This window comes from Sphaerodactylus townsendi, linkage group LG08, assembly GCF_021028975.2.
Source record: "Sphaerodactylus townsendi isolate TG3544 linkage group LG08, MPM_Stown_v2.3, whole genome shotgun sequence".
In the NCBI taxonomy this organism is placed as follows: domain Eukaryota; kingdom Metazoa; phylum Chordata; class Lepidosauria; order Squamata; family Sphaerodactylidae; genus Sphaerodactylus; species Sphaerodactylus townsendi.
Window position 1 is genome coordinate 89,379,785 of NC_059432.1, and position 26,166 is coordinate 89,405,950.

The following is a 26,166-nucleotide window of genomic DNA, read 5'->3' on the forward strand; positions in this document are numbered from 1 at the left end:
ATGATTTGGCTGAAGAAGAAAATTGTGTTGGGGGGGGGGGGGGGGACGACGACAACATTCCTAAATTTTAAAACGTCAGGAGGAAGTTTCCTGTCTCTTCCGTATTTCACAAATGAAATGTTCTCCTCCTATCTTGACTGCTGCTAAGCAGAGAAGTACTTTACATACGTCCCCTGGGAACTCACCTGCTCTTTCACAGGCTGCTGAATAATAAACATGTGCGAGCCTTCATAAAAAGCCTCTGATCTTTTTTTTGAATCACCAGTGATTAAAATGGCCCACACGAAGTTTTGGGGGCTCCTAGTATTATTTGTATGCGCTCTACAGTGCTTGGTTGCTGAAGAAGAAAAAGTCCCTGAAGGTGAAGAAGAATGCCGGCTGCTTGGGAAATTTGATTTACGGGGCTATGTGGAAGCTGAAAACGCTGATCATGTCATAGGAGGGATGTTTCCAATCCACTTCAGGACCATACTAGAAGAAGACCCCACTAGTACACCACCAATGTCACCAATGTGTGAGGGGTAAGTGACTTTTTCTCTTACATCATCAGTGCTGGGGAGACAATTGTGGTGTGGGTGGGTGCATTTGATTAACAGGAAATGATGTAGCTGGAGAAAAATGGGCAACATATATATATTTTCTTAGGGTTCCAGCCTGTGGAGTGGCAATGTTGTGCAAGAGAGCATTTATTTATTTATTTGATTGAATGTGTATCTCGCCCTTTCCCCACAGAGCTTAGGGCGGGTCCCAACATAAAACTTAACGACTACATTTAAAATAAATAAAATAAATTTAAAGTGGGACAACGCAAGCATCTCTTTTTTTTGTCAAGTACACTGCATTGTTACTTCTGGTCAAATGGCTTTGGAAAGTTCTGGAAGCTCTCCAAACCTTGCAAACAGAGCCAACAGCAGAGTAGGGTGTGCACACCATGAGTAGTGACAACTCTAACGCCCTAAAATATTTTCCCCCCACAGTCTGCAGTGTTAGAATTGCTGAGGGTTTTTCAGGTAAACCAAGTTATGAGTGAAAACAACACTGACTGTCTTTATTTACCAAAGACAGTCCCTGCCAAATCATTCTGTTTCATTCCAGTTTTTCTCCTTAGGGAATGCCCTGTTAATATTTTAATAGTAGGAGATACTGGGGTTGTTGTTGTTTAAAATTCAGTCTTCTCTCCCAGTTAAACATCCGTCTGAATCGTGCGTACATCTTGACTCTAGTGTATCTGCAAGTAAATTAATGTAAATCACCAATGAAAACAAAATAATACATTTATTTTTTATGTACTTATTTTATACCTCACTTTTCTCCCCAGTGGGGATCTATAGAGAATAGAATCATTCTTGTTTTCTCCATTACCTTTACAACAACCCAGTGAATTAGGTTGTGCTAAGAAGGGCTGGTCCAAAGCAAACTTCCAAGGCAGAACGAGGATTCAAACCAGGGTCTCCCAGATCCCAGACTGGCATTCTAACCACTACACTACAGCAAATTTTCGATACTAACGTGCAGGAGGAATTAAATGCTATTGCATGGCCAATTCTGCATAGCCAATGTTTTAGAAACCTGGTACAAACCCATCTGAATAAGTCAGTGAATGTGTATGCTGAAATTTTCAAAAAATAGTATTGAAGGTGCCACAAGACTCCCGGTCTTCAACATCAAACTATTCGTATATATTTTTAAATGTCTTTCTGTTCTTTCACGTGTGCACACCAGTATGGGTCAAGGTCTGGAAACGGTATGCATGAATTCACCTGGGCAACATACAGAGCACAACCTGGGCAACACACAGAGCACAACCTGGGCAACACACAGAGCACAACACACAGAGCACAAGGAGCAGCAATGGCGTAGTGGCTAAGAGCAGTGGCTAAGAGCAGGTGCATTCTGATCTGGAGGAACCAGGTTTGATTCCCAGCTCTGCCACCTGAGCTGTGGAGGCTTATCTGGGGAATTCAGATTAGCCTGTAAACTCCAGCACACACAGCTGGATGACCTTGGGCTAGTCACAGTTCTTTGGAGTTCTCTCAGCCCCACCTACCTCACAGGGTGTTTGTTGTGAGGGGGGAAGGGCAAGGAGATTGTAAGCCCCTTTGAGCCTCCTACAGGAGAGAAAGGGGGGATATGAATCCAAACTCTTCTTCTTCCCCCTTAACACATCTATTTGCAAGCATTTATTTAGTAGATTTCTTACTCCACTGCTGCTGAGGGATATTTTAAATTATTGACAGGGCAATATTTGTTTTCTGATATAAAAAGAAGAATCGCTGTCTGATATAAAAAAGAAGATACGCTGTTGCTCAGTAAATAAATGTAACAGGGCTAGAGGACATGGCGGTGCTAATTTACAGGATTACAACTGCCCTCCAGATGACAGATCAGTTCCCCTGGAGAAAATGGCTGCTCTGAAAAGAACGCTGCATGGCATTATATCCTGCTGAAATCCCTCCTTTCCCCCAAACCCCACCTCCAAAAACTCCAGGACTTTCCCAACCTGGAACTCGCAACCCTAGTACCATGCAAGAATCCCCAGCTTTCTGGCTGGCCCTTCCCACAGCACTCCTTAACAATGCTGCAAATGTATTCCCGGTGTCACATGAGTTCCTGCGTAGAATAATGGCCACACGATTTGGGAGGATGCAGAGGGATGAGGGAAGGGAGTGGTTGCACTCTTCTTCTCCTTTCGTCAAAGGAGTTCTGCTCATGCAAGGAGGGAGCAATTTCAGACTGGGCATATCCTGCAGCCCTGGGAATAAACTTTGCTGGGGTTGGAAGGACTGAAGGGGGAAACAGGACATCTCTGCAAGGGGGCTTGAGCCCCCTTGAGGGGAGGTATAAGTAGATCTTCCAACCCAACTTAGCCATCATCAGCAGGACTGGTAGGCAATGGCCATGCTGTGGCCTTCCTCCTTTGCCATTCTGCCAGAGACAAAGTGGCATGGAAGGAACTGAGGAGTAGAGGACAGGGACAAGGCCCATCTGACCAGTCATGTGCTTTTTTGCCCTCTCCGCAAATCATGCCAGTGCGGGAGGGTGATGACTTACCATCTCTCTAGGACCCATAAAAAGGCAGTGATGTGGCAGTTCTTGCTAGCCCTAAAGACTCTCTATGGTGCCCACTCACTGCCTCACCACCTCTATAGGGTCCCTAGAAAGGCAGTGAGGTGGTGCCCTTTCCCCACCCCCACCGGCCCAGACTTGTTTCTAGAGACTCTCTAGGTTGCTCACTCACCACCTCGCCATCTCTCTAGGGCCCCTAGATAGGCAATGAGCAGATATGCACTCCTCCACCACCCCGCCAACTTGGATTTGGTCTTAGAGAGTCTCTGGAACCATGTCTGAGTTGCATGGGAGTTGTCCACACTGCCTCTCTCAGCCCCCTAGAGGAGCAGAAAGGTTGTGTCTCCCCTGCTGGTGCAGACTTGGTCCTACAGACTCTCTAGGACCCACTCTGGGTCAGTGGGGGTGGGATCATTGTCAGATCATTGCTATTTCAGTTCGTGCCCTGAGTACCTGAAGACGGACATCACTTTGATGATGTTTGAGACAGGGTCAATCTAGGTTTGCCAACTTCCAGAGGGACCAGGAGATCTCCTGGAATTGGAACTAATCTCCAAGTGACAGAAATCAGTTCCCCTGGAGAAAACGGCTATTTTGGAGGGTAGACTCTATGGCAGTGATGGTGAACCTTTTCAAGACTGAGTGCCCAAATTGCAATCCAAAACCCACCTATTTATCGCAAAGTGCCAACACGGCAATTTAACCCAAATACTGAGGTTTTAGTTTAGAAAAAACAGTGGCCCCCGAGGCATGCATTACTTGGGAGTAAGTTTGGTGGTAGTCGGTGGCTTTGCTTTGAACCATACAGCTCTTCATCCCACGACCCTAGGAGCAAGAAGCCCCACTGCCAACAGCCAGGCCTCCCAGGTGGGGATCACACTTTAGTTCTTTGCATAAAAATCAGTGGAGTTTAATAGCGCTTAGCAGGGTTACCTACACTGCTTCCCCAAAACTAGGTCTTAGATGTGTTGGGGGGGGGGACTCTATTTGTGCGTGCCCACAGAGAGGGCTCTGAGTGCCACCTCTGGCACCCGTGCCATAGGTTCGCCACCACTGCTCTATGGTTTTATACCCTTCTGAGGTCTCTTTCAATACCTGCTTCCAGGGCTCCACCCTAGGGTTGCCAGGTCCCTCCAGGTCATCAGAAGGAGGGGAATCTTCCCAGGATAAAATGAGATCTTGATGTCACCTATGTGATGGTCAGTTTCAAAAGTGAAATCATGTCAATGACAATGCAGAAGTTGCTCTGGTATTTGGGCAAAATCTATGGTAGAAGTTATTTTTACTATAAAGTTTTCCCCAAAAGCAGAGCATCTCTCCTGTTGTCAGCTGTGTGATGATGTCAGTTCTAGAAATGGCATCATCACGCTATCTAAGGCCTCATTTTAAGCCTGGTAAAAGCCCCGTCAGCCAGCTGGATGGTGCCAGGGAAGGGGGTCCAAAGTGGGGATTCCCCGCCTCTGGCAGGGTTCTGGCAACCCTACTTCAACCCCAAGTCTCCAAATTTCCTATCTCAGAGCTGGCAACCATAGGTCATGCCCAGTCTTGATTGATAGTAACAAAAAAAAGGAAATTATGGCATATTTTAAACAAACTAGATTACCGTGTCATGAGATTTTAATGGTTCACCTAGGACAATTGTATCTGACAAAGTGGGCTCTTGGCTGTGTTAGAATGAACCAAATTTGGGGACAACTCACACATCTTAGACTCTAAGTTTCTGCTTTCTTTTCTTCAGCTGATTACTACTTCAAGCTCATTGTGATAGGGTAATCTGAAATGACTTGTCCCTCATGAGCAAAGTCTGACCTTTTTTGCATGTCAGGAGAAATAAAGTGGGTCACTCTGTGATGCTGGAATGACAAGAAGACATGCCATACAATTACCTCTTTAATCAAAGCCTCCAATACATTTTGGGAAACCAAAGCGCATTACTAGGGAATTTTGAAAAGCATTTCTGGAAGATGTAGTTTAGTCGTTGATTGCACCATGTGTTATTGTGTAGAAACATCAGCCAAACAAAAATGGCCAGAAAGGGGGGAAAAGGCAAGAGAAAGGGCAGTGAAGCCTTTAAAAGAATGACAGACCTTTCTGTTGACAATCTGCTATGACTCAGCAGTGCAGCAACAATAACAAAACTCAGAGCAACACAGGTTTTGAAAAACCTGGATGAAGGCTTCACTAATTATGGGAGAACTTCAATTTACCCTAAAAGTGGTTTGTTTGTTTGTTTGTTTGTTTGTTTGTTTGTTTGTTTGTTTGAAATCCATTTGGCTTCAGAAACCAGAGCAGGTTAAAGAGTGTATATAAAAGAACCTTGAGTCTCAGCTATAATAATATGGACTGCTTTTCTGTTTATAACTTGAACCACCATTTCCTATTAAAAACCAGGCTGCTGAAACAGAGGCTTTCTCAAACTGCTTTAGTGCATTCTTATACAAAAAATGCCACTTTGGACATTACCTTTTTTAAAAAAGTATTTTTATTAGTTACAATATATAATAAGTGACATAAATGACATAGAGATGACATTCAAAAAAATCATTACTGACATACAACTAGTCAGATAGATAAGATAAAAAAGAAGAAAAAAGAGACAGTGAGAAAGAGAAAATGGTGGTTAGATAATAGAAAATGAGAAAGTAAGGGTAAGAAGAAAGAAAAGAAAGTGAGAAGAGAATTGAGAAAAGAAGAAACTTTTTGCATAATTTAAGGGTGACTTCCCCAATTTAACAAAAGAATCTCCAATCATGTTTCCAAATTAAGTTAAACTTCCATTTTGAAACGATTTATGACATTTCCAACATTTATTTATTTTATTTATTTTTTATTTATTGACTCTGCTTTTTATAATCGCCTGCTCTCTAAGGGCTCCTATTTATTTTATTTATTTTTATTTATTAATTAGAGCTTTTTTTATACATACGTTCCCGAGAGAATATCCAGTAAAGTGTATTGTTCTTGTAGATTTTTGCTAACAGCTGTGGTATGAGATGACATCTATGTAGCATTTTTAAGAAGTTGTCTCTCAATTCCAGGCTGGCAGAAAATTTGCTATAAATTTTGAAAGCATCTTCCCAATCCTGCAGCAGAATATTTTTGTCTAAGTCTTGAGCCCATTTTATCATAACTTCTTTGACTGCTTCTCTTTCTGTTATTAAACTCAATAACAGTTTATAAATCTTACTTATCCCTTTTTTTGTTATCTGAAACTAATATTTTGTCCATTTCAATGGATTTTTTTTATTTATTCCCCAGTCTTTACTGTCTTGAGTGAATTGTTGCAAAATTTGCCGATAAGTGTACCAGTGACATTGATCTTTTCCTATTACTATGTTTGATCTCCCTTTTAGCCTGGGAGATTCATTTTACCATAAAATTAAATCTCTGTAAGTAACCCACAGCTCATTATTAGCATTTTGTACATTTAAACAACTTTCTGTTCTAGAGACCCAATATGTTTTTTAAATAAAATATTTATAGTTATTCCACAGTGTTAGGAGTGATCTTTTAATAAAATGGTTATTGATTTCATAAATGCCTGTTTTGTTTGTTGGCTATCAGCATTCATGCCAACCGACTTTATTATTAAAGCCTTCTAAATTTAACAGGGTTTTGTCCTCTAGGGTTCTCCATTTTTGAACCCATAAAAGCACAGGCATCATAACTTTTTAAGTCTGGAAGGGAGAAGCCTCCCTTGCTTTTAATCTCTATTAATGAGGAATACCTTATTCTGTGTCTTTTATTGTTCCAGATAAATTTATGTAGTTCTTTTCTCCATTCACTCACTATATTTCTATTTGATATGATAGGGAGATTTTGAAATAAAAGTAGAAATTTAGGCAGAATCTAAGGCTCATTCTGCACATGCAGAATAATTCACTTTCAAACTGCTTTCAGTGCTCTTTGAAGCTGTGCGGAATGGCAAAATCCACTTGCAAACAGCTGTGAAAGTGGTTTGAAAATGCATTATTTTGCATGTGTGGAAGGGGCCTTAATCAACTCTATTTTACCTGAAATGGAGAGCTGGGCATTTTTCCATTTATTCAATTTTGTCCTGACTTCTAACCACATCTGTTTGTAATTATTATTAAATATATTTTTGTTATTGTTTTCCAAGATTATGCCTAAATATCTAAGTCCATCTTCTATTTGTATTTCTGATGCCTCCATTAGTTCCTTTTTTTCCTTTTGTGACATATTAAATGCCAATAGCTTTTTTTTTCTATTTAATTTAAAACCCGCTAGTGAGCAAAATTGTTCAATTATATTTATTGAGGCTTTAAGGTTCTTTTGTGGTTAAGAACATAAGAACATAAGAACATAAGAACAAGCCAGCTGGATCAGACCAAAGTCCATCTAGTCCAGCTCTCTGCTACTCGCAGTGGCCCACCAGGTGCCTTTGGGAGCTCACATGTAGGATGTGAACGCAATGGCGTTCATCTATAAGTAATACCAAGTCATCAGTATAGGCTCTTAATTTAATGTTTATATTTTTGATATGAATTCCTTTATAAAGAGATTCAAGTCTTAACTTATTTAATAATACTTCCAGAACAACATTGAAGATCAAGGGCGAAAGTGGACAGCCTTGTCGGGTCCCTTTTTGAATTGGAAATGGTCGCATGTTAATTCCATTTATTTTTAGTATTGCTATCTGTTGCTCACAAATTCCATTAATTGCTCTAAAAAAATCCTCTTGGATACCAATTGTTTCAAAAGTAAATTTCAACTAATTCCCAACTAATATTGTAATACTTTGGACATTACCTTTAGCAGCACAGGAGATGCTTCAGAATAGGTGTTTCCTTGCCACTCAGAATTTTGGAAATCTAGAGAACTCGGGAAGAATCTGTGTTGTAGCCATTTCCATGAACAATACAGCTGGCAGAGAAGGTGCCAAAGAAAGGAATCACCTCACATGATCTTAGGTCTGAGTCTGACCTTCAGATGTTACTGCTGAGGTTGTAGCATCTTGAAATAAGCAGACCAGATCAACAATCCTAAGTGGTAGGTTAGGGTGAGGTTATGGGACTGCCTCAATCAACCTTTCATTGCAAAGATTCAAAACTGGTTCTTGCAAATGTGAGTTCAGCATTCAAACCACTATAATGTTCCTCCATGTAAACAAACAAAACCCCCCAACAAACTGAATTTGAAGCCAGAGAGGGCACTTTTAAGAATAGTTTCAAGAAACTGCTGACATCAAATGTTTAAAAAAACTTAAGGAAACAGAATTTTTAAACAGAATCTGTTTAAGGAAACAGAATTTTTTTTACCTTGTTCAGAAGTGATGAGACGGACAAAGGAAGGGAGTCAAGATATGTGCTACTGTATATGTGAGAGAAGGCTCTGCCAGGGGTATTGCGTACCCATTACAACACTCCTAACCTGCTACTTCAGCAGCAATGGGAGCGGAAACAGGTTGCTGACAATGCAATCCTAAGCAGAGTTACCTCCTTCTAAGCCCATTAAAGTCAATGGACTTGGAATGCTATACCTTGGTTTAGGATTGCACTGGCATTATCAAAGAGAGGACAAGAGGAAAGAAGCTGATGATTGTATGTGTGGGAGGTGGCAGCTTTGCTTGGCTTAGAGATTCTTCATTTCAAAATGTTCTTCAGGACACTGGAGCTATTTTTGGATGGTGATACAGCAGACCTTTGTTTTTACAGGAAAAGCAGCTTTGGGAGAAATAGTGAGTGGTGGTGGAATTTAAACATGAGCTCCCCCACCACTTCCCTCCCAGCTGTTCCCTTCCTAAAGTCATTTATTTCCTTTATGGACTTGCACATGGTTTTTAGGCTGAAAACGTTTTATTTGCACGCTGTTCCCTAGCAATTGGTTTTGGAAAACTTTCTCACTTACTGTGCAATCTCTTTAAAAAGTTTCCCATGCCTCTCTACAACCCCTGGCCTTCTTCATCGGCACCATTTTCTGAGCTCAGCTGTCTTGTGCCAGCTGTCTTGTGCTGTATTTCTGTCGATTTTTTTAATTCGGGGGGTCGTGTCTATGTAGCTACGTAGACATGATCCTAGAGAATTGCAGACTGAGGCTTTGAAGCTTTGTAGCTATGAATCCAAGGAGTTAAAGAAAACCCCAGAATGACCAGAAAATGGTGGCCAGGAAGCATTTTCGAGGGGGTGAGTGCGGACAGATGATGGATTTTGAAAATATTTGCAAAACATTTGGAAAACATTTTCAGGGGCTTGTGTGGAATGAGCCTACAGTTCCTTGAGACTTTAACCTGGTTCACTTGGTGCAGTATATGTATAGAACTTTTGCACGTGTACAAACTAGCCATTCCTTCCTTCCCTCCCTTTTCCACATTCAGTCTTCCTGCAATATGGTCACAATGTTGGGAAATGTTTTCTGCCCCGCCCCCTTTTGGTTAGGGTTGCTGGCTCTGGATTGAGAACTTCCTGGAGATTTGGGGTCAGAGATCAATTCACCTGGAGGAAATAGGTACTTTATTCCCCTCCCCTCCTCAGGTTCCACCCCCAAAATCTCCAGGTATTTCCCAACCCAGAGTTGGCAACTCTACTAGGGAGGATGGAGTTTTAGGAAGGAATCAAGCTCAGCAGGAATGTAGTGAAATAGAGTCCATCCTCCCAAGAAGCCATTTTCTTCAGGAGAACTGATCTTTGTTGCCTGGAGATCAATTGTGATTCCAGGAGATCTTCAGGACTCACCAGGAAGTTGGCAAGCCTCCATTTGGTGCATGTGTTAAGTTTCTCACTTGGTCTACTAGGGCCTGAGAAGTACTGAGAGCTGGCAACTTACAAAGAATTCACTGCAATTTAAATGACAATAAAGCTTGTGATACCAAAGGCTGTAAAAGAGGAACCATCTTGCAGTGCATCACCAGATAATCTTGCTTACACGGCAAATGCAAAATAGAATTTTAAAAAATACGTTTTTAGTCTTTCAACTGCCTGTTGTGTAAACTGGGAGAGCAGTAGATTTACTTTTGCTTCCTCGTGGGATTCTTTTGGCTGCTGAAGCAGTAGGCAGAGGATATTTAAACAGTATATTGCAATTACTGCCTCAGAAAAAGAGAGATGTCTGTGTTGTTCTGCTGCAGTATGGTGAATAATTCATGGAGTACTGTTTATATGTTTGATTTCATCTCCTTTTTTCTGGCGGATGAACTGTCTCAAATGTGTTTATTATTCAAATTGATTCACTTTGAATGGGGCCTGGAATTGCATGGCAGAATTTCCTTGTATGTCTTATTATTTATGAACAGAGTTCCTTTGTGTGACTGCGTGTGTGTGTGTGTGTGTGTGTTGATTTTAAAGCACATAGTTCAAATGCTCTTTCTCCCAGGCAGTGGAGGGTTACAGAAAGCTACTGCTCCTTGTGAGTACTCTCACATAAACCATACATTATATTAAATTAAAGAGGTGATCTATGACTTAGCTGGCTCCAAGGGTAACATGGGACCTAGAATTTTCTCCCCTGATCCATGCTCTTGATGACCATGAGTTAGGGTTGCCAGGTATCCCCTGGCAACCAGTGGGGATCATGTGGGACTTACTACAGCAAACTGTGGCCTAGGTCTCTATCACTGGTGACACATTGACATCACTTCCAGTAAGTGCTGTCAAGAAATTAAGTCCCTTCATGTAGTTTCTTGTTCTCTCAAACAATGGGTCAGGCTTCAGGCCTATAATGAAAGTTATGAGTGGAAAATAACTGAGCTGTCAGTTATTTTCTGATGGCTGGCTAGCCTATACTTGAAAACCTTTTATAAAGTGAACCCCGCTACCACACAACCCCAGATTAATTGGTCCCATTGTCAAACTGTTTTCCTGGTGTTCAACTGAAATCTACTCTAATGAAACATTACTCCAAGTCTTCTCTCTGGAGAAGAAGAAAACAAGGCTGGAAAGGTGGCATGGTATAGCCCAGGGGTAGGGAACCTGCGGCTCTACAGATGTTCAGGAACTACAATTCCCATCAGCCTCTGTCAGCATGGCCAATTGGCCATGCTGGTAGGGGGGGCTGGGATGGGAATATGAGTTCCCTGAATTTCCATCCTGGAGAGCCGCGAGGTTCCCTACCCCTGGTGCTAGCTTCTGAAACCTCCCTCAGATCTAAAATTATTTTGGAACAAGGAAGACTCTGCAGAGGAAGGCAAAGGTAAAATACCTCTGTTTGGAAGCCCTTTACACACACATCTGAAAGCCCTTGAAGACATACTTTAGAATGATCCTGCACTTCTCTAGAGGACCAGGGCTCTTTATATTTAGAGTGTTTTTTATCAATGAAGCTCAAAGATGCTATGGGGGAGTGGGGAGAGAGTGGCCATTTCTGCACAAATCATTTAAAACATTTGCCAAATGTTTTGAAAAGAATCACTTTCCTGGGGATTTGTCCGCATAGCCTGTAAAAATGTTTCCAATGAAAAGAGTTCTTTGAAAAGAAGACACATGCATTAGTTCAATGCTATGAAGACTCGATCTCTCAATCTTTGCTGATCGTGATGTCAAATCTACATAGCATCAAATCCACAACACAAAAAAATTTTAAAAAAGAGAAAAAAAGCACATTTGTGTAATTGGTAGGCAATAATTAATGTATTAATGAACAACAATTAATGAACAACAAACGGTGGGCAGCTGCGAGATCAGATGAGAAAATGTCTGCAAGAATCTTCAGAAAATGGCAGACAGCCATAGAATCTTTGAAGCAGCAGAAAATGGCAGATGGCCGGAGAAATGAAAGTAGCAGAGTCGAAGGGAGGCATGGAACTTCAAATTCAGGAGATAAATAAAACATTTCCTGTTTCTCCCCTCAGGCAAGGAGGAAATGTTTTAAAAATGTTTCAGGAAAAAAGATCACTAGTTTAGAGGATCCAAATAGCATTTGGAGGCTGAAATAAAACATTTGCAAAATGTTTGGGGCTAAAAACTGTGCAGAACTCCTTGGAGTTTCTGTCTGTCAGCTACAAAACATTATCAGTATGAAGAACTGGATGTATCCTTTGTCTGGAAACTGGCAACTAGCAGAGCATCTGTATTCCTTCAGTGGCATAGTCGTTAAGAGCAGGTGCGTTCTAATCTGGAGAAACTGGGTTTGATTCCCCGCTCTGCCACTTCAGCTGTGGAGGCTTATCTGGGGAATTCAGATTTGCCTGTGCGCTCCAACACCCGCCAGCTGGGTGACCCCCAAGGGCTAGTCACAGTTCTTCTGAGCTCTCTCAGCCCCACCCACCTCACAGGGTGTTTGTTGTGAGGGGGGAAGGGAAAAGAGATTGTACGCCCCTTTGAGTCTCCTACAGGAGAGAAAGGGGGGATATATCCCAAATTCTTCTTCTTCTCTTCTTCTTGCTTTAGCTGCCACATGATTTTGATTGTATTGATTCAGTACTCAGGATCTTCATGGCACACACTCTCTGCTACTCCAAAGAGCACTCTGGGAGAGGGAATTAGCAGCCCTATGTCAGCAACTCAGTCATTTCCCTTTACCTATATGTTTCAATTGCTCTTTACTTGGAGCAAGCTCATACTTTCTTTTTTTGCTGAGCATGCAGAGTCACAGTCTATGCATCCCCATGGAAAGCAGGTGAAAGCTGAGACTTGCTGGGCAAAGTCTCAGCTATGAACTCACTTAGTCTCACTCGCTCATCTGCAACATGGAAAAATAATTCTGGCCTGTTTTGCAGAATGGGTGTATGCCATTAATTACAGATACTGCAATTGCTATGGTTGCAAAAGTTTGCAAAAGTTCCTTCATGAACAAAGGAAGATGGCATAAACTTGTACTGCACAGTTCACAGTGCACTCGGTGGAATGCCTAATGGATGCCTTTGGAGCATGCTGTTTCTGGTTATGGGATGTGTATTGACCTGTATGAACAAACTTTAATAAATACAGGAAAATATGCCACATCGCAGAGAACAGTTCTGAATGCAATCATGTTCTTTTGCTTCTGCAGATTTAATTTTCGAGGTTACCGCTGGGTCAAAGCCATGATACATGCCATAAATCATGTTAACCAAAATCCTGACATTCTACCAAACATTACTCTGGGCTACCAGATCTACGACACGTGCTACACAATGTCCAAAACAGTTGAGAATTCTTTGGCTTTCCTTACTGGGCAGAATGAAACAACCCCTGTCTTCCGATGCAGTAGTGGGGCTCCTCTCGCCGCAGTCGTTGGAGCAGGCGGATCAACCCTCTCCATTGCTTCCTCAAGAATCCTTGGACTTTACTATTTCCCTCAGGTATAGTAAATCTCATCAAGGTTTAACTGTAAGAGAACAAGCAAGGGTTAGACATACAAAAATGAGTATATAGTATGGATAATTTAGAAAATCTCCTGTGTTTGGTCTGAGGCATAAGGCAAATTTACATGCTGAGGATCTAGGAAATTTATTTTCACAATTTAACTTCATGTGTGTGGCATTTTAAACTCTCAAATGTAAGGACACACAAACAACAAATTGAAGGGGAACTCACCACCTCCTTTGGCAGCTGATTCCACATGTAATTAACACACACACACACACACACAAAATATCCTAATGTCCAGTCAGTACCTCTCCATGTGTAAATATTATCATTATTACAAGTCCTATCCTCTGCTGCCAACGGGAACAGAATCAATTCCTGAGTTTCAGTGTCACTGGGTGTCATCATTCTTGATACCTTCCAGTTTGTGTTCACAGGAGGATCATTAGAAAATTTCACTACTCTGTGGTCCCTTTGACTGGTCTCCCCATTCCTATACAAGACCTCCTGGCTTTTGTTAATGAAATCCCCCCACCTTTCTTGATCTCATGAAGAGTAGCAATCCTTTCTTCCAGCCTCCAAACCTTCTCTTCTTAGAGCCCTATCAGCTTATGGTTTTGATTAGAGAAGTCCATTTTGTCCTCAGGAGATGAAAACAAATATGGTGCACTCTTTGGAAATGACTGGAAATGGGCCTTGAACATTCATTGTCACCTTCCAAGTTGATTCCTTCACCCTAGAATTTCCTTCATTTGTTGGTGTAACCTGGAACTTACAGGATCAACCCTCTCCTTCCCAACCTATCATCCACTGTAACCCAAAACATAATACATATCAGATGTATAAACTTCTTAAGTTCTTTCAACCCTTTAAGGTCCCCACCACCTTTACCCTATCTTGCAGAGGCCCCAGACCCAACCCCTAGGCTGAGAATCGCAGGCCAAGAGTTCCTTGGATCTTACCAAAGGGTCTTGCCTCTGGCAATGAGGTGCATTAAGAGTCAAAGGCTTCACAGCAACAGCAAAGGGCTATGTCAACTGTTTTATGGACTTTTTTCTGTGTCTATGGCCCTGAGCTTGTTTTAATGGTTTGTTGTTCTGTATTGATAATTTATTATTTTACTTGTTAGCTTCCTTAAACAGGACTCTGGACAGTCAACATAGAAATCTCCTAAATAAATAAATATTAAATAAACTGTGCACAGACTAGAGTGGGGCTGGTGTACTTGTTCCTCCATCTTTCTATGTGTGTTGAAAGCTATCTACAGTTTGTCAACTGAACAGGGCTATTAAGAAAACTTAGGAGTTATTCAGAAGGGACCATAATCTAGCTGTTGTCTACAGGGTCATGCGCCCTGTGCCCCCCCATGCCCCTGCCACGCCCATGCACTGGCATGTGCCCAAGGAATCCTGCCCTCCCTGTCCCATTGGCGCTACGCCACTGGTTGTCTAAACTTGATGTGAACAGTGTCCATATTTAATTTATTTGGACCTTCTGACATGGTCCACCCTCTCCAATTATAGCATATACATACATTCTTATGAGTAACAAAAAATGCTATTTACCAGATGTCATGGGTAAAAAAAATATTATGGTCAACCACCTGCCAAATCCTGGTCCTCAATAAATGCACGTATTGCTCCCCCAATAAATGTACTTATCCCTCCCCCATGCCTTGGAAGCATTTACAGCCATGCTACCTCAGGGAGAACAAATAACTGCCTGGGAATAGGGACATGATGGCATCTGGAGGGTCAGTTCAGTTTCTTTTCCCTCTACTCCGCAGCCTCAAGTTCTGCACCAGTGGACTTCCAGAACTGAGTCATGACAAATCTGATACGATGAGTTATCCATTGCTCTCTACATTGTTTTCTATCAACACAACCACCTACTGTCCCTGTGTGGCGTCACTTCCTTCGCCACCACCATCTCAACTGCTTTTGTGAGAGCACAAATAAGTTCTCTGGTGGCCAAGGAGCCACAGAAATAAGTAAAGGACATGTAGGGTCGCAATACTTGCTTCAATCCCTTTTTTTTGTTTGCTTTTGTTTTAGGTTGGCTATGCCTCTTCTTCTTTACTTCTCTCTGACAAGTATCAGTTCCCTACTTATCTCCGCACCATCCCAAGTGATAATGTGCAATCTCAAGGGATGGCAATGCTTGTTCGGCATTTTGGCTGGAAATGGGTAGGAACAATTGCGGCAGATGACGATTACGGCAAATACGGAGTAAAAGCATTTAAAGAGAAGATTGAAAAGATAAGCAAACCTGGAGAGATCTGCATAGCTTTCTCAGAGACGATCCCCAAAATCTACTCCAGGACAAAAATTCAAGAAGTAGTCAAAACTGTAAAGGAAACAAATGCCACTGTCATTGTGGTCTACTCATCTGATATTGACTTTCATCCTTTAGTGGAAGAGCTTATTATTAGCAACATCAGTAGCAAAACATGGATAGCAAGTGAGGCCTGGGTTACATCAGACTTAATTGCAAGGCCTGAATACTTTCCTCTCCTTGGTGGGGCTATTGGTTTTGGAGTAAAAAGGGGTCAAATCCCAGGGCTCAAAGAATTTCTTCTGGATGTACACCCGGGTAAAGATCCTAATGATGATCTGACCATTGAATTTTGGCAGTCTGCATTCAACTGCACTTGGCCAAATGCCAGTATACCATATAACACAGATAACAGGAAAAATGTAACTGGTCATGAGAACAGAGTTAATTTTACTTCTGACCACTACTGCACTGGAGAAGAGAAACTTGAAGAACTTAACAATACCTACCTGGACGTTTCGGAACTTAGGATAACATATAATGTCTATAAAGCTGTCTTTGCCGTTGCTTATGGTCTCCATCTGTTAGACCTGTGTGAACCAAGCAGAGGACCATTTAAGGGCACCAATAGCCCCTGTGCCTCAATAGATGAATTTGAACCTTGGCAGGTATGCATTTATTTATTGCAAAGGGGTAACTGTGTCAAAGCAAAATAAAACAAACGTTCAGCAGCGCCTTAAGAATTAAGAATATTTATTTCCACATGATTTTTTATGAGACACACACCCCTGCTTCAGACAGATATGTGAAGGAAAATCATACTCACAGATCTTATGGGAAAGACTGGGGAGAGGGGAGCAAAGTCTTGCTATAAATTACACAAATCTTCCAAGTGTAAATCTCAGTCTAAGGGAGAAAGGGAGGAATAGATGTAGAATGTATTGTCGAAGGCTTTCGCAGCCGGAATCACTGGGGTCGTGTGTGGTTTCCAGGCTGTATGGCTGTGTTCTAGCAGCATTCTCTCCTGACGTTTCACCTGCATCTGTGGCTGGCATCTTCAGCCTTACAGCCCTGAAACCACACAGCACCCCAGATGTAGAATGGTTAGGTGCAGTGGCGTAGCACCCAGGGGAAGGGGGGTTGCGTGGGCATTCTGGGATGTTCCAGGGGCTTTCTGGGGCAGGGGTGGGCGAGCGTGTGGCAGGGGCACAGGGCACGCACGTGCCCTGGGCACAGTTCCCCTCATTATGACACTGGTTAGGTGTGCATCCCACCATAAATCAACAGAATTAGAAATCATATATACTGGATGATAAGGGAAATCAGAGGTTTAAAGAGGCAACCAAATAGTTTAAGTGAAAATTAACTGATACTGGTAACAGTTTATAGTCTGATAAAACATGTTGCGAACATACAATTAAAATCTCTAAAAGTGGATATGGTATAGCTATCTGAAACTGTAATGATTGGGGAAATCCAAGTCTCTGTTTAAGTCAGAATTACATGAAGTGTTTAATTTTTTATGTGTTCTAATTCATAACTTCCAGATAGTATGTTACCTTTGACTGTTTTTAATAGAATAATGGTTTTCTGCCTGAAATTTTGAAAAGTTACTTAGAGCTATACATAGCCACTCTTGTTGACATGTTATGGTTGGTTTTACCTCCTGTGGCAGCCATTTTTGATTGCATCTTTCATCCTCTTCAGAATTCAAAAGGAGTCTGCAGGTTTGACAAGGCCAGGCTCTGTTATGTGGAAGTACCTTAGCAATTGTTAACCTTGTATCAAAAATGATTATATTAGAGGCCCAAAAAAATTCCCCACATTCAACCTTCCATAACATATGTGAGTTTCCTCATTTGTCCTGTATGATCATCAAAACTTTATGTCATGATTGTTAACTTTAAATGTAACAGTATCCCATTTTCAGAATGCTTTAGTAAGGATGTATTTGGCAACATATTTGTCCAATATCAGCTTTCTTATATAGTGTGGAAGTAAATCTCTAGGGGTACACTTTGAACCTTCTGTTTTGAAGACAATTCACTTTCTAGGTTTTCTAACAATAGAGGTACCTTGGGCTGCGAATGCACCAAATTTCAGCCCCTCTTTCTCTTCTCTGTGAAAATACTTTGAAAATACTTCGAAAATTTCATGCCATATTTTTGATCTTTAAAATGTCACATCACAGATCTGAAAAGCACAAGGCATTGATTTCCCCCCCATTAAAGATCCATGTGATTACCCCACTTGATGCCCTATTTAATTCTATGTCTCAGGCACAGTAAAAGCATACTATAACCATGTGATAATTTTTGCCTCCCCTTTTGCAGTTAATGTACTACATGAAGAATGAAATTAATTTCACATTGCTGGGTGAATATGTAACAATAGATACCAAAGGGGATGTGTTCACCCCGTATGACATTCTGAACTGGCAGATGAACAGCACAGGTGAAATTGCCTTCATGAATATTGGAATGTTTAACTGCACCGGGGAAGATACTTATGAGTTTATGGTACACAATGATTCTGTCTTCTGGAACAATCCAGCATCAGCAGTAAGTGAATTCTTTCTGTCTGTCCATATGTCCAGAGGCTGACAGGCTGTGCCAACATGAACACCCATTTCACATTTATGTATATAATTCTTATCATATATAGGATTGCTACCAGTTCATAATTTTCATGCAATATTTATAAGGATTTATGCCCTTCTCTATCCTGTGCCAGTGCAAATGGGAATCCTCCCTTTAGAGCCACATCATGCAGTTACTACTGAAAGCATAACAAAATTTATAAAAAAAACTTCAGTCTTTTTTTTTGCTGTTAATCGATTATACTCTATGAAGTGTTTCATTCAGTGCTTACATTTGTGCTTTTAAGCCTGTAGGACCAAGAGACGGCTAATGTGTATTTGCAGCTGCCCCTGAAACTGTCTGTATATTCAGCAACTTCAGCCTGAAATTTATCAAGACTGTTTAGAGATAGAGAAGTGTTTATTGTAAGTGGAAATATAAGTGAGTCTATGCAGGAGAAGTAATATCAAAGCTGAAGATCAATCCCTTTCCCACACCCTGAAAAAGACTGTCTTGTGTCATTTCGATGTAAGTGATATGTGCTTGAACATCGCTGTGCAGTTGGCCTCTTCCTTCACCCCTCCCCAACAGGTATTATGAAATAAGGAGAAATGACTTTGGGCCTTTCCCCACTCCCTTCCATCCCCCCTATGCCGCGCGCTGCTCTTAGCGTGCGGCATCCCAGGCGCGCGCCCAGGCGTCCCCACGACCCCGCGCTCTGTGCGGGGTCATCAAAAGGCGCCGTTTGGAAGAGCGCCTGGGATGCCGGCTACAGCTTAAGGGAGCGCTTGACAGCGTGACAGCTTGTCGAGAAGCGGACTGCGGCCTGTGGCCGCCCCTGCCGTGGGGAGGGAGGAGGAACCCTGCGCTACTCTCCTCAAGTAGCGCGGGGCTTACGGTAAGTGGGGAAAGGCCCATTGACAGTTGGAGCTGATGAGCCTGGAGAAGACCAACAACAAGGGGGCCAAGGGGAATCTCCTACCCTGAATTCCTGTTCACCACCAACTGAAGCACTGGCAGGAAGGAAAATGAAAATAATTTTTTAAAAAAATTAAAAACTCACCAGTGATGGGAGCACGATAATGTCTGTTCTGGGGAATACCCAGAACCAATTGTGGTAGCTCTAGAAATCACCAGAAACTCTATGGTAATAGCATAAAGTTACTGGTGATTCCTCGCACTTCTCCTACTACTTCTGTTTTTCCCCCTGAAGTGATGCCACCATATTTGCAATGTTGCTCCCCACACCATGTTTCTACTTACCCACTCTCCCCCACACCAGCCCTTACAAAAACTGCATTTTGGAGAGTGAGGGGAAACAGCAAAAGAGGCAAAGAAGCAGAGAAGGGCCAGAAACACAGGAACATCATCAGCCTTACAAAGAAGAGGCCAGAGATGAGCCAGGCTGAGTTTTACTTTCCATCATCAATGGAGCTATCTTGCTCAAGCAGCCAGCTCAAGCAGCAACCAAGGCAGCCTATGCACATCATCCATCTGGCTGTCCTAATTTTAGGATGAGTGTGAAGTGTGACTAAGATTATATTAGGATGCATACATGTTTTCCATACATTTCAAAAGGATCCTTGCCTGGGATTCTCTTTCTGTTCACTGCTGGATCAGGAACCCCCCTAGGCCCAGAACCAGTCTCTTAGAGTCTCATCGTAAGAAGCCAGGAGGCTACAGGTGCAATTTTGTATCCAGCACGTGTACCTACGAGAAGAAGGGGGAAAGAGATTTTTTAAAATATGCTAAAATTAATAATGGTGCTGAAAATTGTATGCACTGATATTATCGAGTGTTTTGATCTTTCACAGAAACTGATAGAGAAAATGTGGCCAGTAAATGGACTGACCACACAATGAGTGGGGGTGGGCAGATAAACACCTAAAGGAGTGTAATGTGTAGTATGGTGGTGAAAATGTTGGACTAGGACAGGGGTCTGCAACCTGTGACTCTTGAGATGTTCATGGACTTCAAATCCCATCAGTCCCTGCCAGCATGGCCAATTGGCCATGCTGGCAGGGGCTGATGGGATTTGTAGTCCATGAACATCTGGAGAGCTGCAGGTTGCAGACCCTGGACTAGGATCTTGGAGACCCTTGGCTGGAATCCCAGCCATTCCATAGAAGCTTGGTAGGTGATTCTGGGCCAATCATAAGCTTGGTAGGTGACCCTGAGCCAATCATGACCCATTGCCAATCATATACTCTCCACTTAACCTTGCTGATAGGTTTATTGTTGAGAGGATAAAATGGTGGACAGGAGAATGATGCAAGCTTCTTTGGCTCCCCAGGTGGGGAAGAAGATGGGGTATAAATGAAGCAAATAAACAAATAAGCTCTCATGTACACCTCACATAAAATGAGAGGTTTTTAAAATTCTTACTCTGTTCAAGTCTATATCTTGTTGACCAGGACTACCAGTTTCTATAAAAATGTTTTATCCTGTTGGTACAACTAGCGGGATAATCTAAATCATGAGACACAATAAGATAAACACATGTTTTCTGAGAGAAAATGTGTCAACTAGAAAGGGTGGCCCCAATCAGGTTTGTTTTTTAAACTGGTCTTGCTGATTGCAAATACGAAGCAGTTCTCTTATTTGAAAATGGCCTATTCCTAAAACGTATTCTTTCAAGAACACAGAAGTTGCAAAGACTGCAAGCCTAAGAACACTTTTATGTGAATAAACTCCAATTAACAAAATGGGATTGACTTCTGAGTAGACCTGCTAAGGTGTGCTGCCAAAACTACTTATGTGGGTAAAGTGTTCTCAAGTTGCAGCTGAATTACAATGACCTCAACAACAAGCATTTCAAGGCAGGGGAAAAGTAGAGGTGGTTTGCCATTGCTTTCCCCCTCAGATTCTTCTTTGGTGGTCTCCCTTCCAAGGAGGGACATTGCTTAGCTTCTGAGATTTGACAAAATTGGGCTTTACCCTGTTGACTGTCTAGTAGACAAAACATTGGATGTGGATGCAGTGTGGCTCTAAATCTTATATTACTCATATTAGTCATGGATATTCAGGGTGGCTTTGAGGAAATGGTTACTGCCTCTCCTAGTTCCAGTTGTTGCTGCAGAAAATTTACAGTTCATTAGACCTTAAAATGATTCAGACCTTGGTCTATCAGAGTCAATATTGTTTGCTCTGACCTGCAGCAGTTCTTCATCAGTGACTACCCAATTCTTTTAACTAGATACGGCAGGGACTCAATCTGGGACTATCTATGTAAAAAGCAAATGATCTGCCGCTAAGTTCGATTATTCACTAGTGTGCTGTCCCGCAGCGAGGAGAAGTTTCCTCCGGCACAGAGATTTCTGTACTTGCAGCACTGAAGTTTCTGAAAGCTCCACAGTTAGCGATAGCAGGGAAACCCCAATGATTCCACCTTGCTTTGGGTTTTGATCCTTCTGATCCAATGCAAGATCAAAGATTGCCAGCTTTTTCTTTTAGTCCTTTAAATCTAATATTGCTATTTTTATACTGATATTGTGCAGGCTGCTACCACTGTTTTGTTTTTGCTTAGGGAAATGCCAGCTGTCAATCCCTGTGAAGAGTCGGGGGGGGACCAGCTCCCCCCCCCCTCCTGGCAGAGATTAGCAGCAGGTATTTCCCTAAAAAACAAAAACAATGATAGCGGCTCGCACAATATTAATATAAGAATATCGATGGTACATTTAAAGGGCTTAAAAAAAGCTGGCGATCTTCAATCTTGCATCGGATGGGGGAGCGACCCAGAAGTGGGAGCAGACGAGCCGTGCAAACTGTGTAGCCGACAGCGGGGCACCTCCTTGCATGTAAACAAGGACATGCGAGGAGACCTCACTGCAAAGGCACTGCGAGGCGAGGAGCGTCATGGGAAGCACTCCATGCATAAAGGGCCTAAGTCGCAGCTCCTGTTCAGATTGACAGTCTGGATGTGTGCTTGCCCGAGCATGTATTTTGTTTGCATGGTCTTTCTGTTTTTGAGCTACTGCATCAAAAGATTTTTTGCTTTCTGGATTCCTCACCTGGTTATCATTGCAGAACCCGCGTTCCACCTGTAATGATAATTGCCAACCTGGTTATCGAAAGGGGATCCAGCAAGGAAAGCCTCCCTGTTGTTACGACTGCATAAAATGTGCAGAAGGACAGTTCAGCAACGCAACAGGTAGGAATGCCTTTAAACATTTAGCTGATGCCAAAAAGAAAGAAAAGGGAGGGGTATCCCAGGGGCTCTATGAAAAGCTAATCAGCAAGCAGTCTTCATTATCTGAACATAATGCTAACAGTAATCATAATATTGTATTCTTCCCTTTCTTCTTCTTCTGAGCCTTCCTAAGAACAGCAGAAACTAAAATCATGGCAACAGCTGTTCACTCTTGCCCTAATACACCTCAATACCTTGTCAGGCATGAAGTAAAATACTTACTTAAAGACAAAAGCTTTATTAAATTACTGCAAATCACCTCCAAAGCACACACAATAAAACATGACTGAATTTCCAGGTATTTCTCAGAACACAACAACTAAATACCGAATTCCCTTCCCCTGGAGACTAAGCTGTCACCTACTTTATTCTCTTTTAGGCACTAGCAAGGGGTGGCCAACCTAGGGTGCTCCAGATGTTCATGGACTAAAATTCCAATCAGCCCCTGTCAGCATGGCCAATTGGCCATGCTGGCAGGGGCAGATGGGAATTGTAGTCCATGAACATCTGAAGCATCATAGGTTGGCCACGCCTGCACTAGACATTTCTTTTTATCTAGGCTTTTAATTGGGGATTTGACCTTTCAAATTGATCTTACTATCGACTTCTAGACAGTTATGAGGATCATTTACGCTGATAAACATTTTATGCTTTGGTGTCTATGCTAGTTTATGCTCTGGGTTTTTATTGGCTAGGTTTTTAATGGCTTGTTAATTTTAATAATGTTACTTTTTAGCATTTCATCCTGTTTTATTTTGTGGCCTGCCTTAAGCATGTCTCTGAAGAGTCACACATAAGTGTTCTAAATAAATAAAACAAATAGCAACATGCAGGCTATTTGGTAAGCAATCACAATAGCACCATCTACTGGGTGGGGGTACTATTCAAGCAATAGTGAAATGGCTTCTTGGCCCAGAAATTCTCCATGCTGACATGTATTTTTAAAGTATGCAGAAGAAAAAAACTGACAATAAACCCATGCATGATGAACTGTTCACACTTGGCAGAGCAAGCATGCACATCTGCGTACAAAATGCTAACAACAGTTACAAGCACAAAAGAAAAACAGGAGAATGAGCATTTATATAAACAGATATAAAGCTGCCTTAGTATCCCAAAGCTTAAAGAGGTCAGGCCAGAACAAACTGGTGAGGTTATTTGTAGATAGATAGAAGTAGGCAACACAACTGGCAACGTTTGTGGCCCAGGTTACCAAGACACAGTCAAAACCCTCTCATGCGTGTCTGGTCAGTTCACTGGTTTTACCCTGAATTATTTTTAATTATAAGAATAGTAAACTATGGTTAATTGTTTCTTTTACCGTATATACTCGCGTATAAGTCAAGTTTTTCAGCCCTTTTTTTAGGCTGAAAAATGCCCCCCTTGACTTAAACGCAGGTCCCACTTACTGGTAATTCTTGTGCGGCATTCCCACTCTCCCGTCTTTGCTCTCTCCTGCCTTCTTCTCTGCCAGCCCCCTCACTAACTCATTCTTTTTTTCCTTTCCCGGCAGGCTCTGAGGCTTGCCTTGGCTTCAGGGAAGCTGCCTCTCCGACAGCCTTTCTTTATGGTTTTCTTAAAAGGGCAATGCTCCAAAGATTGCTTAAGGCTTAAGCAATCTTTGGAGCATTGCCCTTTTAAGAAAACCATAGAGGCAGGCCACTGGAGAGGCAGCTTCCCTGAAGCCAAGGCAAGCCTCAGAGCCTGCCGGGAAAGGGGAAAAAAGAATGAGTTAGTGAGGGGGACCCCAGCGTGCCCGCCTTGCCCCTCCTTAAAAAGCCTCCCAAAGGCTTCTGGGGCTCTCCTTTCCCCCAGCTGCGGCTCCTTTGCCGGCTCAGTGCCCCAGCTCCCAATGGACCTTTCCCACCCTTGACTTATACTGGAGTCAATAAGATTTCCCAGTTCTTCAAGGTAAAATTAGGTGCCTCAACTTATATGCGAGTCAACTTATACGTGAGTATATACGGTAGCTATAAACTTGTGTTTTAAATGCTTATTACATATATTTACTCCTCTAATGGATATGTTGTGGATTTTACTTGATACTGGGATTGTCCTTTTATGTTGTTTGTTTTCATGGTTTTGCTATGGCTTTGAGCTAGTGCAGCAAAATGAACAGCCATCCAATTCCTTCATGTCGCTTCAGCATCTGGTTTAGCATTGAAAGAACTGATGTTACTGCATAATTCCAGTAGCAAACCTTATGATAGCAGCATCCTGATCAAAACTGCACTCCAGTTCCTAGTTCTGACCAGTGCTTACCTTCTAGAAACAGGGCTGCTGAGAATCAGAGCAGCTTAGAAATAACACAGCCTGATTGGGGAGTCCTTACCTAATCCCTGATGTGCAGACAATCTATTTGCTTTGCAATTGTCCTTGGGCATTTTCCTCTTTTCTTACTTCCAGGGCTGATCACAAGAATTGGAAACATATGCTGGAGCTGAACCTTAGCACATATTCGATAACACTTAAATATTTTCTCTTATTGCTTCCCCTGCAGATGCAAGGGAATGTACTGGGTGTCCGGAGGATTACTGGTCAAATGCTGACAGAAGTGGATGTGTACATAAACAGGTGGAATTTCTGGCTTATGGCGAAGCATTAGGAATCACATTAATTGTACTAGCTGTATTTGGGGCTTGTGTCGTCCTGGCAGTGACTGGTGTCTACATAAAGTACAGGAATACGGCTCTTGTGAAAGCCAATGATCGAGAGCTGAGCTTCCTCATTCAGATTTCTCTTGTCATCACCTTAATGACTTCCATCCTTTTTATTGGTAAGCCAGTAGACTGGTCATGTCAATCCCGCCAGGTGTCCCTCGCTTTGGGCTTCTCCCTTTGTCTTTCCTGTGTCTTAGGAAAGACTGTAATGCTTCTCTTGACTCACCTGGCCAAAAATTCAAAAGTTGCTGAGAAAGCTCGAATGGTCTTCAAGCCAATCTTCCAAAAAATTATTGTTCTCCTCTCTGTACTAACCGAAGTGGGCATTTGTACTGCCTACCTCATACTGAAACCGCCCCGTATGTTTAAAAACACCCAGTTCCAAAACATTAGAATTATTTTTGAATGCGACGAGGGCTCTATCATTTACTTGTGCGTCATGTTTGGGTTTGATGTGTTTCTGGCCATGCAGTGCTTTCTCACAGCCTTTATAGCTCGCAAACTCCCCAACAACTTCAATGAAGCAAAGTTCGTCACCTTTGGGATGCTGGTCTTCTTCATTGTCTGGATATCCTTCGTCCCGGCTTACTTAAGCACGAGAGGAAAGTTCAAAGTGGCGGTGGAGATATTTGCAATTTTGGCTTCCAGCTTTGGCTTGTTAGGGTGTATATTTGTGCCAAAATGTTACATCATTTTATTGAAACCTTTAAGGAACACAGAAGAAATAGTGCATGGCAAAGCTGCCACGAATGACAAGAGCGCACCACCAACCTCTGCCTCATGTACTAGCGAGGTTAACAACACTACCGTCTCCACAGTTCTGGAGGATTAGACTCTTTCTATCTCTTGCCTATCTCAATTAGCTTTCTTGCATTTTTCGTCCTCTGCATTGAGAGAAAACAGATACCTGGTTCCTATGGAAGTTGCATCTTCTGCTTCTTGCAGAATAGCACAGATATAGCATACCTAACTGCTTGTTGACAAAATAATGCACAGTAGTCCCCAAGGAGCTTTTTATTTTTATAGTAATTTATATCAATTCCAACTGTAATAGGCCAGCAGTTAAAAACATTTTCTTTTAAAAAGCAATCATCTCAATCTGTGACAATAGTATGAGAGTGCCTGTAATATTTTACAATAAATTAAATCACTTACAA

General features: G+C 42.1%; 1 protein-coding gene across 1 annotated transcript; it reads left to right on the plus strand.

Moving 5' to 3' along the window:
• The first annotated feature begins 273 nt into the window (after nt 1-273).
• On the plus strand, nt 274-26,166 carry LOC125438488 (vomeronasal type-2 receptor 1-like). Its single transcript, XM_048506925.1, has 6 exons — nt 274-521; nt 13,009-13,300; nt 15,362-16,249; nt 17,915-18,142; nt 22,187-22,310; nt 24,850-26,166. Exons 1-6 carry the CDS (start codon nt 274-276, stop codon nt 25,839-25,841), a joined length of 2,772 nt encoding a protein of 923 aa, XP_048362882.1. The 3' UTR covers nt 25,842-26,166.